This window comes from Oncorhynchus mykiss, chromosome 15, assembly GCF_057628025.1.
Source record: "Oncorhynchus mykiss isolate SJ-2025 chromosome 15, ASM5762802v1, whole genome shotgun sequence".
Lineage (NCBI taxonomy): Eukaryota > Metazoa > Chordata > Actinopteri > Salmoniformes > Salmonidae > Oncorhynchus > Oncorhynchus mykiss.
In genome coordinates this window covers 17,658,690-17,675,852 of record NC_143036.1, presented here as the reverse complement: position 1 = coordinate 17,675,852, position 17,163 = coordinate 17,658,690, and the positions used below count along the sequence as shown (strand labels likewise).

Below are 17,163 nucleotides of genomic sequence, written 5' to 3'. Positions count from 1 at the left end.
GAGCATATTGACTGGCTGCATCACCGCTTAGTATGGCAACTGCTTGGCATCTGACTGCAAGGCGCTACAGAGTGTAAAGCATACGGCCAAGTACATCACTGGTGATGAGCTCCCTAGATTGTTCTCTCTGCTTCAGCACAGCACACTGTACTGATGCAGTTAATAGTTAACAGCAATGCAGATAGTCCAGGTAAAGTTTGGGAAAGGCAACATTCACATTTCCATGCCATTCTAATAAGCTTACTCAAGTGCTTAATAATGACTAATTGGCAAGCATGGAATGCAACAGCAGTCACACCTGTCCTTACAGTTCATTGCATTTGTTATGCTTTAACATGGCATCACATCAAAAATAATTATTGTAATTGTCACAATTAATTAAACACTGGAGCAAGGTTATTATAGTTTCGTGATGTAAAACGTTTTTTTTCCCATTCGTTTTTTGATGTTTATTCTATATACAAAAGACCGCTTCCCTCATCAGCGGCTTCATCTTTGTTGAGCGAAGTGGCATTGGCAAACTTGGGACCATCAGGCAAGCTAATGCAGGGGTTGTATCGAAGTTGGCTGCCAGAGGATTCAGTATGCATGCGAAGCGCTCATGTATTGACTTCAGGAGAATCTGTGCCAACTGTTTTGCAACACTCATTGACTGCAAGTGTGCCTCAAGGTGGAGAAGGCACGGTACCACATTAGACAGCGACTGGCTGTCAGTTTCAGTTTACTAAATAGTTTTTTAAATTTTAGTTTTATTTGAAGTTTTCGTTTACTATATATAATAACCTTGCACTGGAGATATGCTTTATGTTAGCTTCCCTCAGCTCATCTACATTAGGCTGGTATGCCAATTAGAAGACGAATGGCGTAAAGGTCACTCATGAGTTCCTATTCCAACGATATTGATCGCTTTTAACACTTCTAAGACAGCTGGGGATGCTTGCAATATGAATACCATTGGCATCACCACTGAAGGGACATACAGTATTTATGACAAATACATTTGGCAAAAAAGGGTTGGCATTGGTGTGCAACTATTTAAGCCATGATATATTCCAAACGACTACGTTGGTTGATATACAGTACGTACAGATATTGTTACAGACAAACACGATAGTAGACGTCCTTATGCATGGTATTGCTTATACTGTAGGCTACATCTGCAGCGCAGTCATCTCTCCCTACAGTTTCTAGGTTCGTGTGCCACCTCTCGACAGAACAGCGAGTAGAATGGAAAAGCAAAGACTGTAGCATTTCCCAGCCCATGCTTTACTTTCAACCCAAGGCTGGAGTCAGCACAACGTCCATGCTTCATTCTTCGACGACATTTTCATTTAACGGTCACATAGGTTACTTTATTTTATTTTATAGCGCCTGTCATGCTCTTCAGGTGCGGACCTGCTCTGATATCCAAGGCATCGAAGTTTGTTTGTGATATCATTTCGTCGAATAAAGTAGATTATATAAATAATTCCAGCTCAACAAAGATACATTTATTAAAGGGCTCCGTATATGTATATGAAGCTTTCTTGTGGTTTTCGTTATATTTGCTTTCTTGACATTGGAGTTTATTTCCAGCGAGAGAGTTCGAGGGAGCTTTTGCCGCCAAATAGACGCTCGAGCTGTTTGCAACAACTGTTTAGTATACACTCCCGTAGATGTTGTGGAACACATTGGGTGAAACTTTGTCTCTGAAAATAGATAGCCGACTACTAGGCTATACCGAAAACGTTTTCAAACCAAGAAGACGCCAGCTTATGGAGAACAACTACAGCGGTCAAGTAGGCTATATCCAGGTATGTTTGTTAATTTCTTGAGTTGTCCACAGTGATTCATTTTGGACTTTTAGCCTTGAGACCAAGACGAATATATTTTCTTTCATTTCACAGGAGTTTTAATTGTCAACCATGAATCAAACAGCAGGAGTAACACAGACATACCGGAGGTGTTCAAAAGCAGGGAACGTAAGTCTTTTTTATTATTAGGCCTATTGTAAAGCGGGTTTGGGCTATTGCAAGGTAGGGTATCACAAGTAATCATCAACCACCAACTGAACTGAGAATATGACATTGCTTCTATATTTTCCTATGCGTTCACTGGACTATTGTTTTGCAAATTCCTATTATGGGATAACGGTGCCCTAAATACATATTTCACATACAGTAGCCTAGGCTATATAAATAGTGATGTATTTTAGGGATTCCTTCCACTTAGGCTACTGTAGAATGTATGGAAGCAGTTGAACCAGAATATGGCCTTACAGCATCCTAATAAAGGGCGCTGTGCTTCTGCGCATGGGCGGCCTAGGTGATTAGGCCCACCAGCGGTGCATGGGTAAAATCATTGGGGAAGCCAGAAAAAAAGCCATATTACAACCTATGTGTTGTGAAAATTGCGTTGTTCGCTCTGTAACCTGTTAGTTCATATGCTATGCGACCGTGATATATAGCCCAGCTAGCAATGAGGAATCGGCCCAGAAGCGGCCGTCTTCTGGCGGGCCGGAACTGATTGAATCGTCCCAGATACGGGTGTCGACTCAGCCCGGAATCAAAATGAATGACTGCCCAGAATTAACCCAAGTACATCGGGCTGTTTCTGTCTACCGACTATGGCGGCATCTTACCAGAATCCCCCCAGAAGCGCCCGATGCAAATTTAAATAAATGTATACAAAATTACCATTTTTAGTAATTTTAAATAATACTATTCTACATTTTATACATACAAATTATACCCATCCACAAATAAATATTTTGTGTCGGAGGAAACACCATACACCTGGTGACCGTGTCAGTGTACATACGCCTAGCCCGCCACAGGAGTCGCTAAGGGACAAGGACATCCCGGCTGGGCCAAACCCTCCCCTAACCCGGACGACGCTGGGCCAATTGTGGATCGCCTCATTGGTCTCCCGGTCGCGGCCAGCATGGGTCTTGAACCAGCAGCTGTAGAAACGCAGTTTGCACTGCGATGCAGTGTCTTAGACCGCTGCACCACTCAGGAGGTTCCATCCACAAAGTTTTTAATGCTTATCAATTGCCTTAAACAAAGTATCAAAATATTAAAATACTACGTAGGACTCTTAAAGAATTTCTTTATGATGTTAATTGTATTTTTTGATCACAGAAACAATGCCGAAAATATGGAAAAATAAATAAATAATGAAATGTTAATTATATAAAATTGCCTGTGTAATCATCTGCCAGAGAGTAGCCCCAATCGGCCCATGCCCCAAGTAATACATTTGGGCCAGATAACTGAATAAATTCAACCAAACCTTTGTTTCATCACAAAACCAGAGAGCAACCTCTGTCCGGTGAAGTCCACAACGCATATTACTTTGTTACATGAACTACAGCATGATCAATGAAGTTAATGTTTCCGACATTTTCGGATCACTAAACAACTATTGGTTTAGAACCACGGCGAGTTATCTTGAGTCACAAAGAAAACAGGAGCAGCCTCCATTATTCTAGCACCATTTCAAATGTAACATTTCCACATCATCAAATCACCTATGTTTATTCTAATACAGGGACAGCTAAAATATACTAAAATATACAAAAAACTACACTGCTCAAAAAAATAAAGGGAACACTAAAATAACACATCCTAGATCTGAATGAATTAAATATTCTTATTAAATACTTTTTTCTTTACATAGTTGAATGTGCTGACAACAAAATCACACAAAAATTATTAATGGAAATCAAATGTATCAACCCATGGAGTCACACTCAAAATTAAAGTGGAAAACCACACTACAGGCTGATCCAACTTTGATGTAATGTCCTTAAAACAAGTCAAAAGGAGGCTCATTAGTGTTTATGGCCTCCACTCCTGATGAGGTGGCGGATGGTCTCCTGAGGGATATCCTCCCAGACATGGACTAAAGCATCCGCCAACTCCTGGACAGTCTGTGGTGCAACTTGGCGTTGGTGGATGGAGCGAGACATGATGTCCCAGATGTGCTCAATTGGATTCAGGTCTGTAGAACGGGCGGGCCAGTCCATAGCATCAATGCCTTCCTCTTGCAGGAACTGCAGACACACTCCAGCCAGATGAGGTCTTGCTTTAGGAGGAATCTAGGGCCAACCGCACCAGCATATGGTCTCACAAGGGGTCTGAGGATCTCATTTCGGTACCTAATTGCAGTCAGGCTACCTCTGGCGAGCACATGGAGGGCTGTGCGGCCCCCCAAAGAAATGCCACCCCACATCATGACTGATCCACCGCCAAACCGGTCATGCTGGAGGATGTTGCAGGCAGCAGAACGTTCTCCACGGCGTCTCCAGACTCTGTCACGTCTGTCACATGTGCTCAGTGTGAGCCTGCTTTCATCTGTGAAGAGCACAGGGCGCCAGTGGCGAATTTGCCAATCTTGGTGTTCTCTGGCAAATGCCAAATATCCTGCATGGTGTTGGGCTGTAAGCACAACCCCCACCTGTGGACGTCAGGCCCTCATACCACCCTCATGGAGTCTGTTTCTGACCGTTTGAGCAGATACATGCACATTTGTGGCCTGCTGGAGGTCATTTTGCAGGGCTCTGGCAGTGCTCCTCCTGCTCTTCCTTGCACAAAGGTGAAGGTAGCGGTCCTGCTGCTGGGCTGTTGCCCTCCTACGGCCTCCTCCACGTCTCATGATGTACTGGCCTGTCTCCTGGTAGCACCTCCATGCTCTGGACACTACGCTGACAGACACAGCAAACCTTCTTGCCACAGCTTACATTGATGTGCCATCCTGGATGAGCTGCACTACCTGAGCCACTTGTGTGGGTTGTAGACTCCGTCTCATGCTACTACTAGAGTGAAAGCACCGCCAGCATTCAAAAGTGACCAAAACATCAGCCAGGAAGCATAGGAACTGAGAAGTGGTCTGTGGTCACCACCTGCAGAACCACTCCTTTATTGGGGGTGTCTTGCTAATTGCCTATATATTCCACCTGTTGTCTATTCCATTTGCACAACATCATGTGAAATTTATTGTCAATCAGTGTTGCTTCCTAAGGGGACAGTTTGATTTCATATAAGTGTTAATGACTTGAAGTTACATTGTGTTGTTTAAGTGTTCCCTTTATTTTTTGAGCAGTGTATTTACAGTGCCTTGCGAAAGTATTCGGCCTCCTTGAACTTTGCGACCTTTTGCCACATTTCAGGCTTCAAACATAAATATATAAAGCTGTATTTTTTTGTGAAGAATCAACAACAAGTGGGACACAATCATGAAGTGGAACGACATTTATTGGATATTTCAAACTTTTTTAACAAATCAAAAACTGAAAAATTGGGCGTGCAAAATTATTCAGCCCCCTTAAGTTAATACTTTGTAGTGCCACCTTTTGCTGCGATTACAGCTGTAAGTCGCTTGGGGTATGTCTCTATCAGTTTTGCACATCGAGAGACTGACATTTTTTCCCATTCCTCCTTCCAAAACAGCTCGAGTTCAGTAAGGTTGGATGGAGAGCATTTGTGAACAGCAGTTTTCAGTTCTTTCCACAGATTCTCGATTGGATTCAGGGCTGGACTTTGACTTGGCCATTCTAACACCTGGATATGTTTATTTTTGAACCATTCCATTGTAGATTTTGCTTTATGTTTTGGATCATTGTCTTGTTGGAAGACAAATCTCCGTCCCAGTCTCAGGTCTTTTGCAGACTCCATCAGGTTTTCTTCCAGAATGGTCCTGTATTTGGCTCCATCCATCTTCCCATCAATTTTAACCATCTTCCCTGTCCCTGCTGAAGAAAAGCAGGCCCAAACCATGATGCTGCCACCACCATGTTTGACAGTGGGGATGTTGTGTTCAGGGTGATGAGCTGTGTTGCTTTTACGCCAAACATAACATTTTGCATTGTTGCCAAAAAGTTCAATTTTGGTTTCATCTGACCAGAGCACCTTCTTCCACATGTTTGGTGTGTCTCCCAGGTGGCTTGTGGCAAACTTTAAACGACACTTTTTATGGATATCTTTAAGAAATGGCTTTCTTCTTGCCACTCTTCCATAAAGGCCAGATTTGTGCAATATACGACTGATTGTTGTCCTATGGACAGAGTCTCCCACCTCAGCTGTAGATCTCTGCAGTTCATCCAGAGTGATCATGGGCCTCTTGGCTGCATCTCTGATCAGTCTTCTCCTTGTATGAGCTGAAAGTTTAGAGGGACGGCCAGGTCTTGGTAGATTTGCAGTGGTCTGATACTCCTTCCATTTCAATATTATCGCTTGCACAGTGCTCCTTGGGATGTTTAAAGCTTGGGAAATCTTTTTGTATCCAAATCCGGCTTTAAACTTCTTCACAACAGTATCTCGGACCTGCCTGGTGTGTTCCTTGTTCTTCATGATGCTCTCTGCGCTTTTAACGGACCTCTGAGACTATCACAGTGCAGGTGCATTTATACGGAGACTTGATTACACACAGGTGGATTGTATTTATCATCATTAGTCATTTAGGTCAACATTGGATCATTCAGAGATCCTCACTGAACTTCTGGAGAGAGTTTGCTGCACTGAAAGTAAAGGGGCTGAATAATTTTGCACGCCCAATTTTCAGTTTTTGATTTGTTAAAAAAGTTTGAAATATCCAATAAATGTCGTTCCACTTCATGATTGTGTCCCACTTGTTGTTGATTCTTCACAAAACAAATACAGTTTTATATCTTTGTGTTTGAAGCCTGAAATGTGGCAAAAGGTCGCAAAGTTCAAGGGGGCCGAATACTTTCGCAAGGCACTGTAGTCCAATCAACTTAAGCTAAATATGATGTGCCTGTCCATGTTTCTGATTTGTGTGCATGCCTGTTCCTGCAAGTAGAAAAACAGGTTTACTCACCCTACTTGTAGAGAAACGCCAATGCCATCCTCATCTCTTTCATGTTGACAAAACAATCTATCACTGTCATACAGTACACACTTGTATTTTTTGTTGTCTTAGGCTACCTTGTCACGCCCTGACCATAGTTTGCTTTGTATGTTTCTATGTTTTGTTTGGTCAGGGTGTGATCTGAGTGGGCATTCTATGTTGGATGTCTAGTTTGTCTGTTTCTGTGTTTGGCCTGATATGGTTCTCAATCAGAGGCAGGTGTTAGTCGTTGTCTCTGATTGGGAACCATATTTAGGTAGCCTGTTTTATCATTGTGGGTTGTGGGTGATTGTCTATGTGTAGTGTTTGTGTCAGCACTATTGTTTATTAGCTTCACGCTTGTCATTTTGTTGTTTTGTAGTGTTCCGTTTTTTCAATTAAAATGATGATCACTGACCACGCTGCGTATATTTCCTCCGATCCTTCTCGCTTCCCCTCTTCAGATGAGGAGGACGAAGACAGTCATGACATACCTGGCTAAAATGCTTGCTCGCTAGCCTAACTTACTTTCATGGGCAACTTTAGCTAGTTAACATTAGCCATCTACATCTAGCTATATATTGAAATTCCATTCTCTCAGGCCAGGGGGACAATGTATGAATTGATGGAGGGATCAGAATCGCCATTATAATCATTGGCCAGTATGGAGAATGAAGTAAAACTGCAAGTCCAAATCCCTAACTCCATCCATGGCTAATTTAGGAAAGGGCCAATTTTAGCTAGCTACCTAGCCACTGGAGGACAACAACACAATGAGATGCAACAATTGAAGTTGTTTCTGTCTATTACGTATGCTCTCAATGCAATTTAATAGGAGTGTCGCCAAATCCAAACGGGCTTCCCTCGACACTTTTTTTTTTGTGCACCAGGACCATTCACAGTTGAGCTCACAGTTTAGCTCAACGCTGATGGGCTATTTTATACTTTTGCTTGCTGGCTTCCCTTGAATTCAATGCAATGGGTGGCAACAATATCATATTGTTTTGGACCAGACAGCATCAGATAAATGTCTACACATCCAGAGTAGAGGTCGACCGATTATGATTTTTCGATACTGATACCGATTATTGGAGGACCAAAAAAAGCCGATACTGATTAATTGGCCGATTTTAAAATGTATTTATAAAAATGACAATTACAACAATACTGAATGAACACTTATTTTAACTTAATATAATACATCAATAAAATCAATTTAGCCTCAAATAAATAATGAAACATGTTCAATTTGGTTTAAATAATGCAAAAACAAAGTGTTGGAGAAGAAAGTAAAAGTGCAATATGTGCCATGTAAGAAAGCTAACGTTTAAGTTCCTTGCTCAGAACATGAGAACAAATGAAAGCTGGTGGTTCCTTTTAACATGTCTTCAATATTCCCAGGTAAGAAGTTTTAGGTTGTAGTTATTATAGGAATTATAGGACTATTTCTCTCTATACCATTTGTATTTCATTAGCCTTTGACTATTGGATGTTCTTATAGGCACTTTAGTATTGCCAGGAACACAACGACAACAGCCACCCTCGAAGCAGTGTTACCCATGCAGAGCAAGGGGAACAACCACTCCAAGTCTCAGAGCGAGTGACGTTTGAAACGCTATTAGCGCGCACCCCGCTAACTAGCTAGCCATTTCACATTGGTTACACAAGCCTAATCTCGGGAGATTATAGGCTTGAAGTTATAAACAGCGCAATGCTTGACGCACAACAAAGAGCTGCTGGCAAAACGCACGAAAGTGCTGTTTGAATGAATGCTTACGAGCCTGCTGCTGCCTACCACCGCTCAGTCAGACTGCTCTATCAAATCATAGACTTAGTTATAGCATAATAACACACAGAAATACGAGCCTTAGTTCATTAATATGGTCGAATCCGGAAACTATCATCTCGACAACAAGACGTTTATTCTTTCAGTGAAATACGGAACCGTTCCGTATTTTATCTAAGGGGTGGCATCCATTAGTCTAAATATTCCTGTTACATTGCACAACCTTCAATGTTATGTCATAATTACGTAAAATTCTGGAAAATTAGGCGGCCCAAACTGTTGCATATACACTGACTCTGCGTGCAATGATCGCAAGAGAAGTGACACAATTTCACCTGGTTAATATTGCCTGCTAACCTGGATTATTTTTAGCTAAATATGCAGGTTCAAAAATATATACTTCTGTGTATTGATTTTAAGAAAGACATTGATGTTCATGGTTAGGTACACATTGGAGCAACGATACACACCGCATCGATTATATGCAGATAAACTAGTGATAGATAAACTAGTAATATCATCAACCATGTGTAGTTAATTAGTGATTATGATTGATTGATTGTTTTTTATAAGATAAGTTTAATGCTAGCTAGCAATTTACCTTGGCTTACTGCATTCACGTAACAGGCAGTCTCCTCGTGGAGTGCAATGAGAGGCAGGTGGTTAGAGCATTGGACTAGTTAACTGTAAGGTTGCAAGAAAGAATCCCCGAGCTGACAAGGTGAAAATCTGTCGTTCTGCCCCTGAATGAGGCAGTTAACCCACCGTTCCTAGGCCGTCATTGAAAATAAGAATGTGTTCTTAACTGACTTGCCTAGTTAAATAAAGGTGTACATTGTTTTTTTAAATCGGCCAAATCGGTGTCCAAAAATATCGATTTCCGATTGTAATGAAAACTTGAAATCTGCCCTAATTAATCGGCCATTCTGATTAATCGGTCAACCTCTAGTTCAGAGACAGAGGGGCGCGGTTTCGCACGCTCGGATGCTTTCTACTGTGAGACACATTCAGCCTCTTGCAAATTGAAGGAAGGCCTACAATGCAGAGCCCGAAAAATAACTGCTGAAATTTTTTAGGGGGGTACTTGTTTCTGAAAATCCTCTTACTGAAAGCAAATCTATAATTCGTAACTCCCTGTCCATCGGTCTAGATTTTACAATATGTGGATATCTGTAGGTCATAGACACCTGCTAAACCAAACTTATCTCCTAACCGGCACCTACACTGAGTGTACAAAACATTAGGAGTACCTGCTCTATCCATGACATAGAATTACCCAGCCTGGTCTAATAGACTAGACATAACATAGTCAAAGTAAATCTGTTATGGTATGTTATGTTTGGTATGGTTATATAAGACAGATGGTTACTTAAGGGTCAGTGGAGGCTCCTGTGGGAGGACCATGTTCCTCAGTGAAAAGTTATCCTTTTTAGATAAAACTATGCAAAAATATATTGTCACCAAATAATTGATTAAATCAAACTTTGCAATGATTGTATACTGTAGCCTCAACAGCACTCTGTAGGGTAGTACCGTGGTGTAGCCGGAGGACAGCTAGCTTCTGTCCTCCTCTGGGTACATTGACTTCAATACAAAACCTAGGAGGCTCATGGTTCTCACCCCCTTCCATAAACGTACACACCAACTATGTGTCACGTTCTGACCTTAGTTCTTTGGTTATGTCTTTGTTTTAGTATGGTCAGGGCGTGAGTTGGGTGGGTTGTCTATGTTCCTTTTTCTATGATTTGGGATTTCTGTGTTTGGCCTGGTATGGTTCTCAATCAGAGGAAGCTGTCAATCGTTGTTCCTGATTGAGAACCATACTTAGGTAGCCTGGTTTCACTTGAGTTGTGGGTGATTGTTTCCTGTGTCTGGGTTTGCACCATACGGGACTGTTTTGATTTTCGTTTGTTCTTTCACTTTGTTATTTTGTATTTTTGTAGTGTTCAGTTTTACATATTAAAATGGACACTTACCACGCTGCAAATTGGTCCGATATCTCTTACTCCTCGTCAGAAGAAGAGGAGAGTCTTTACACTATGACAACTTCCGGAGGACATCTTTCAACCTATCAGAGCTCTTGCAGCATGAACTGACATTTTGTACCCAATCAAATGATCAGAGAATTAATCTGGTACTGAAAGCATAAGCTACAGCTAGCTAGTGCTGCAGTGCATAAAATGTGGTGAGTAGTTGACTCAAAGAGCGAGAAAGACAATAGTTAAACAGTTTTGAACAAATTAATTTCTTCAAAAAGGAAGGAGGATCAAAAGAGAGCGAGATAGCTATAATTCGTCATTTCTTTTCACTTTAGTTAGGTAACAAATGCAGCCAGCTAGTTTAGCCTACTCAAACACCCTCACTCAAACCGAGGAATGCTATGTTAGTTATCTGGCTATGACTATCCAACACTGGATCTTTTCCAAGTCAAGGTAAGCTTCTGGTTTAAAAATTGATTGCCACTTGTGCCCGTCGGTGTAACTGCTAATCTGCTTACACTTACTGCATGATTGTTTATTTTTTTTATTTTTTATTTCACCTTTATTTAACGAGGTAGGCTAGTTGCAACTGCGACCTGGCTAAGATAAAGCAAAGCAGTTTGACACATACAACAACACAGAGTTACACATGGAATAAACAAACATACAGTCAATAAAAGTATATATACAGTATGTGCAAATGTTGGTAGGATAAGGGAGGTAAGGCAATAAATAGGTCATAGTGGCGAAGTAATTACAATATAGCAATTAAACACTGGAATGGTAGATGTGCAGAAGATGAATGTGCAAGTAGAGATACTGGGGTGCAAAGGAGCAAGATAAATAAATAATTACAGTATGGGGATGAGGTAGTTGGATGGGCTATTTACAGATGGGCTATGTACAGGTGCAGTGAACTGTGCTTAAAGTTAGTGAGGGAGATATGAGTCTCCAGCTCCAGGGATTTTTGCAGTTCGTTCCAGTCATTGGCAGCAGAGAACTGGAAGGAGAGGCGGCCAATAGAAGAATTGGCTTTGTGGGTGACCAGTGAAATATACCTGCTGGAGCGCGTGCTACGGGTGGGTGCTGCTATGGTGACCAAGGAGCTTATTGTAGCGGGTTTACTAACACGTTAGTTATATTAGTAATGTTGACTATGATGTTACTTTAGCTAATATGGTGACAACGATGTAGGCTGTGTGTAGCGGTTATGATATGAAGGTTTGGCTTGGAAAGTTTTTTTTGCTTGGTCACAGACAGTTGATGTGTTCTGCATTGAAGTCCACAATCGAAAGGAAAAGGTTAGAGGAGGAGAGTGCGTAGATGCGAGACGGAATACAACGAGCTGTTTGTATGTGGCTATGAAAGTTAACTGTTTGCCTGCGATCAGGGGTGTATTCTTTTTTGCCGATTCTGTTGAATAACGCTTCTTAAATGGAAGCAAACGGAACAAAATCACCCCCAATCTTTCTCTCAACCTGTGTGCACCTACGTTGTAAACTTTAATTCATAGGCTACGGAAATTAGAGTATCATGTAGTAGCCTAAATCTACTGATGTTACGTTGAGCTGGTTGAGTGGAATATGAATGACAGTCATCCAATATGCTTTAATAGAAATAAGGCCATGCTCATAAAAAAACAATTGTTCTCCCTCATCTTAAACGGCACCGACCGCCACTGTTTATGGTGGATGGTTGGGGTAGATGGGTGGGCCTATAATGCGAATGCAACCGAAATGGCTTGATCACACCGACAGAGTCATCCTATAAATCCTGTCTAATAGAAACTCTTGTTTTGCGGTGTGCTTCCGTTTGGTTCTTAAGCAGTAAACGGTTTCTGTAATGAATACGTCCCTGTGTTCTTGTGTGCGTTCTGTCAGAATTTATTTGCTCATCATGATCCTGAAAAAAAACTGCTGAATTTAAACTTCTACTGTGCACACTAACCAAGGTTGCCAGGTGCACGGTGTTTCCTCCGACACATTGGTGCGGGTGGCTTCCGGGTTGGATGCGCACTGTTTTAAGAAGCAGTGTGGCTTGGTTGGGTTGTGTTTCAGAGGACGCATGACTTTCAACCTTCGTCTCTCCTGAGCCCGTACGGGAGTTGTAGCGATGAGACAAGATAGTAGCTACTGAAAACAATTGGATACCACGAAATTGGGGAGAAAAAGGGGTAAAATTCAAAAAAATTAATAAAACAAAAACGGATATCGGATAACGAGAACCTTCGTTAGATAACGATGCTTGGCATGGGCTTCTGGATATGAGTTGCTTATGATTTGAGCAGTTGTGCATCAGATATATATTTTTAATGGATTATATGTTGATGTGAGTCATGTGACCATGCAAGCTGTTTCGTCTCCTGGGTTGCAGCAACGTTCAAGATGTGTATTGATCCGATGCATCCATGCATAATGTGTAATGCCTCCAAGTTTATAAAACCCTAACTACAAGGCCCAACCCCGGGACATTCCCTGTTATTTCTGCTTTTCTTGAATCTGTTACGCTTGTTAATCATTACCCACATGTACAACTGTTGTAGGCTAGTGTGCTTGTATTTCAGTCAACATTAATTTATAAGTCACCTTGATGCAAAAAAAACAAACATAAGCACTCTCCATTCTCCTCATCAGTAACTGTGTGCCTGCCTTGCTGTTCTACCCAGCTGCAGTCATTCCCTTTGTAAAGTAACAACTTTAGTCACCATCATTATCATTATCTGCAGTTTATGTTTTTCCAATTTTCTTTGAATTTTTATTTTTATGAGACGAGTAGCCTAATCTTTTCATAAGCACATTTTTCTCCAGTGCTGTGCTGAGCTTGTGACCCACATTATGGGAGTGGAGAACTGCCTTACATGTGGGCATTGAGTCACAAGGGAAAGGGTGAGGAGAGAAGTCAGCGTGGTTAGGAAGAGGGGTTGGAGGTGTGGAGAAGGGGACCTGATTGAGTCTGTGCTTAATGAGACCATTAGGTTGGACAGTTGAGAACGGGCCCCTCCAGCTCCCTCCACAACTGCTAGAACGTCATTGCAATGGATTCACATGACCTTTTTCCAGCAGGAGGGGAATAGGAGCTGACTAACCCTCTCCAGACACTTCTGTCTTCAGCCAACATTATCTACATAAACGGTATCATATGCTAATTGTACACAGTTTGTTTTGATTCCTATTGCATCTATTTAAAACTCCAAAGCTCTGGAGGCTTTCTATTTGGCCAATCTCTCTGTAGCCATTCTATTTTCAGAATGTTGACAGCCACAGAGAGATCTCATTCTAGATGAAAGACACACTGATTACAGTAGGACCACTGGGTTTGTAGTAGTCCCTGAAGGAAATGCATCTCATTGCACGTCATAATCTTATGACAAGCTTAACTCTGACGATGGTAGGAACATCTGGAAGTATGATGATAAATATAGATTGCTAGATTTCCACTGCTACCCAAGAGCAAATTATTGAACATAGGGTTTAACTCTTGAGCATTGGATTATCATTTCAAATTTTTCCTTTTTCCTCCAATTTATGCTTTGGCCACAAATACGAGTGTAGGATGAGTCAACAACATTATTTAAGTATGAGTTAACAGAATGTTAACTTTTAAAAGTGAGATTTTACTGGACAGTTACTTTAAGACTGATCATGGTTAATGTCCTATTCTGTACAGTTTAGCATTGGTTGTACACATTAAATCGGTCGTTACTAAAGATTGAAGTAGTAAAGCCGACGACTCCTTTGCGTAACCTTCATAAGAAGACATGGCGTCTCCTCAGATCCACAGTGACATACTGTCCAGGGGCCTCACCACCTGCTTTGACAGAGCTCAGCTGACGTGACCTTTTGTGTCGATCAGTATGACATCACTGTTCCCCCCACCCCCTTGTCTTTCTCGCAGGTTAGCGGTTTTCATCATGTATGTTGTTCTGGGGGCAGCTCTGCAGAGGGGTCACAAGCTGGCATAAAATTTGATTTGACTTCTAACCTTAACTCTAAAGCACACTGCTAACCGTAATGCCCAACCCTAGTCCTAAATTAAAACCAAAAAGCACATGTTTGTTTTCATGAATTTCTACAATATAGCCAATTTTGACTTTGTAGCTGGCCTATCTAAGGGGAAATTACTCAGTTCTGCCTCTAGGACAAGACAATAAACGTCAACCTGTATCTTTATCTTCCCTACTCCCCCATCACTTGCTTATCAGTTAGGGGATATCAGTACACCATCATCATTCTGCATGTCTTGAGTGCCTGCCCTTTTGGAATATCTTCCACCCAATAATGTCCTGAACCCTGTTTGGAGTAATTGAATGGACATTATTGTGTGTCCTAGTCGTGTTGACTGTACTTCGCTGAGTAATAGAAACAACCAGCAGAGGTCCCCATAGTATTATGTACAAGCAGAGGCAAGCTGCTGTAAAATGGTGAAAACCCGTTATTGCTGTGCTTGGTGAAGATCTCCTTGCGTTCTCCAAACAGTTGATTTAATTTTATGATACAACCTTCACGGTAGATAGGTATAGGGCTAATCTGAATGTGTGCTATTTTATAGTTGGCTGGTCAGAAAGTATTTTTCTGTCAACATTGTTCACACTGACGCTCATTGTTGTCTGTGCTGACTCTGCATGACAGGCTACAAGTTCCAGACAGCCTATGCAGCAACTTCAGTTCACTCTTGTCAAGGACATATAGTGTATGATTCGGTATGTGTCTCCCTATAATGGTCCAAGTCTATTAATTCTACCTGTGATTAGGCATATCAGGCTGTGTGAATGGAAGGCCCGGAAAATCGTTAAAGACTCCAGCTACCCAAGCCATACAATGTTCTCTCTGCTTCCGCACAGCAAGCGGTACCGGTGCATCAAGTCTGACACCAACAGGCACCTGAACAGCTTCTATCCCCAAGCCATAAGACTGCTAAATAGCTAACAGAATGGCTACACGGACTATCTGAGTTGACGGTTGAATTTTATTTATATGATGTCTGATGCACACTCACAGGACTCACACTCACACACTACACACTGATTCTCCAACACACAAAACATGCACACACATTTATACTGACTCTACACACACGCACACACTCACATACAATCATAATTTATGCTGCTGCTACTCCATTTATCATATATCCTGATACCTAGTCACCTTACCCCTATACATACATATCTACCTCTAGCACGCCAGTATCCCTGCACATTGTAAATCTGTTATTGGAACTGACCCTGTATATAGCTTCTTACTTTCTTGTGTTCTTAATATTTTTCTTTCTTCATTTGTTCTACCTTATGTTATTTTTAGTGCTACATTAATATTGATTACAGCATTGTTGGGTTTGGAGCTTGCAAGAAAGGCATTTCACTGTACTTGTGCACGTGACCTTGAAACTTGAAGTTTTGCATTTTGCATCAAGCCAGAACAGAGCAGGTTGACAAACCTGTGTTTTACTGAGACATTTTGGCTTATAAAGTACACGTGAACACAATATTTTTTACTAAACAGACTAATATCCAAGACTATTGGATTCTCATTATTCAAATAGTGGGATTCAAGCATTAGCATCTTTTAGCATCAGACAGCTCTGCACTCTCGTGTGAATTCCAAAATTGTAATTAGCAGCCACATTTTGAGAGTCATTTTGGAGCTATACTAATCTTCCCATCTTCAAAGATCTCAAAGCTTAGATAAGGCCCTTTATTCTACCTAATTACAATGTTATAATGAGATGATATGTTTAATTTTGTTTCTCAGCTGGGACACACAAAAACAAAATAAATTAATAGCCTCCCGCAATGAATATGTATGAACTGCTGTTGTCCAAAGAAAGATTGATCGGCAAGCAAAGCCTCCATCTACTGAAAGTAGATATTGCACTTTCATCAATCAAATTATTTGAAAGGGCCTCAGGCCTAATGTCGGTCTCTCTCAATACCGTCATGAAATATTTCTTCATAAAAAGCCATTTGTTTCTGCAATTATCGAATTCACATTAGAATATACAGATGCAATTATTCGTGAGAAAGCATCTTCTATAGAGTACAGAAGTGAAACTGAAGAGGTATTAAGGGTTGAGAGTGTAATTCTTAATTACAGAGGGTTTGTTGGGCAACAATGAAGGATAACACCCGCAGAACTGTGCAAGATATCGATTGTTTTCTCATTACACAGACGGCTCATTGTAATGCACAGTTATCACTTCCAAGTCCCACACCGGAGTCTATGGGAATAACCATTGATTTTTTTTTTGCGAGTGCAGACAGACGAGGAAGGGTGGTGGAATACACCCATTTCCATCTTTCCACTCCTAATTGTTGCATTAGCGGTGCTCTCGTTCTCATTAGCCCTACCCTTTTCTGCTCATGATGGGATTAGCGGGGGCCGTGTTATTGACTAAATGGATTTAACGGCACAGATGTCCCAATTGCCTTTCTTATTTTTGATGATCTTCTGAAATGATATAAAACTATTAAATTCATAATTTGTTCATATTTCAATGTTACTTCGATTTTTGGGGTATGTAATATTATGTTACTTACATGCTCTATAGCAGGGGTTTCAAACTCGTTCCATG

General features: G+C 41.2%; 1 protein-coding gene across 1 annotated transcript in view; it reads left to right on the top strand.

Moving 5' to 3' along the window:
* The first annotated feature begins 1,265 nt into the window (after positions 1-1,265).
* LOC110489714 (A-type potassium channel modulatory protein DPP6) overlaps positions 1,266-17,163 on the top strand; it is a 363,201-nt gene continuing 347,303 nt past the window's right edge. The window contains exons 1-2 of the mRNA XM_021562496.3: positions 1,266-1,793; positions 1,887-1,961. Coding sequence (XP_021418171.1) covers positions 1,905-1,961 — 57 coding nt within the window. The 5' untranslated portion in view covers positions 1,266-1,793; positions 1,887-1,904. The remainder of the gene's footprint in view (positions 1,794-1,886; positions 1,962-17,163) is intronic.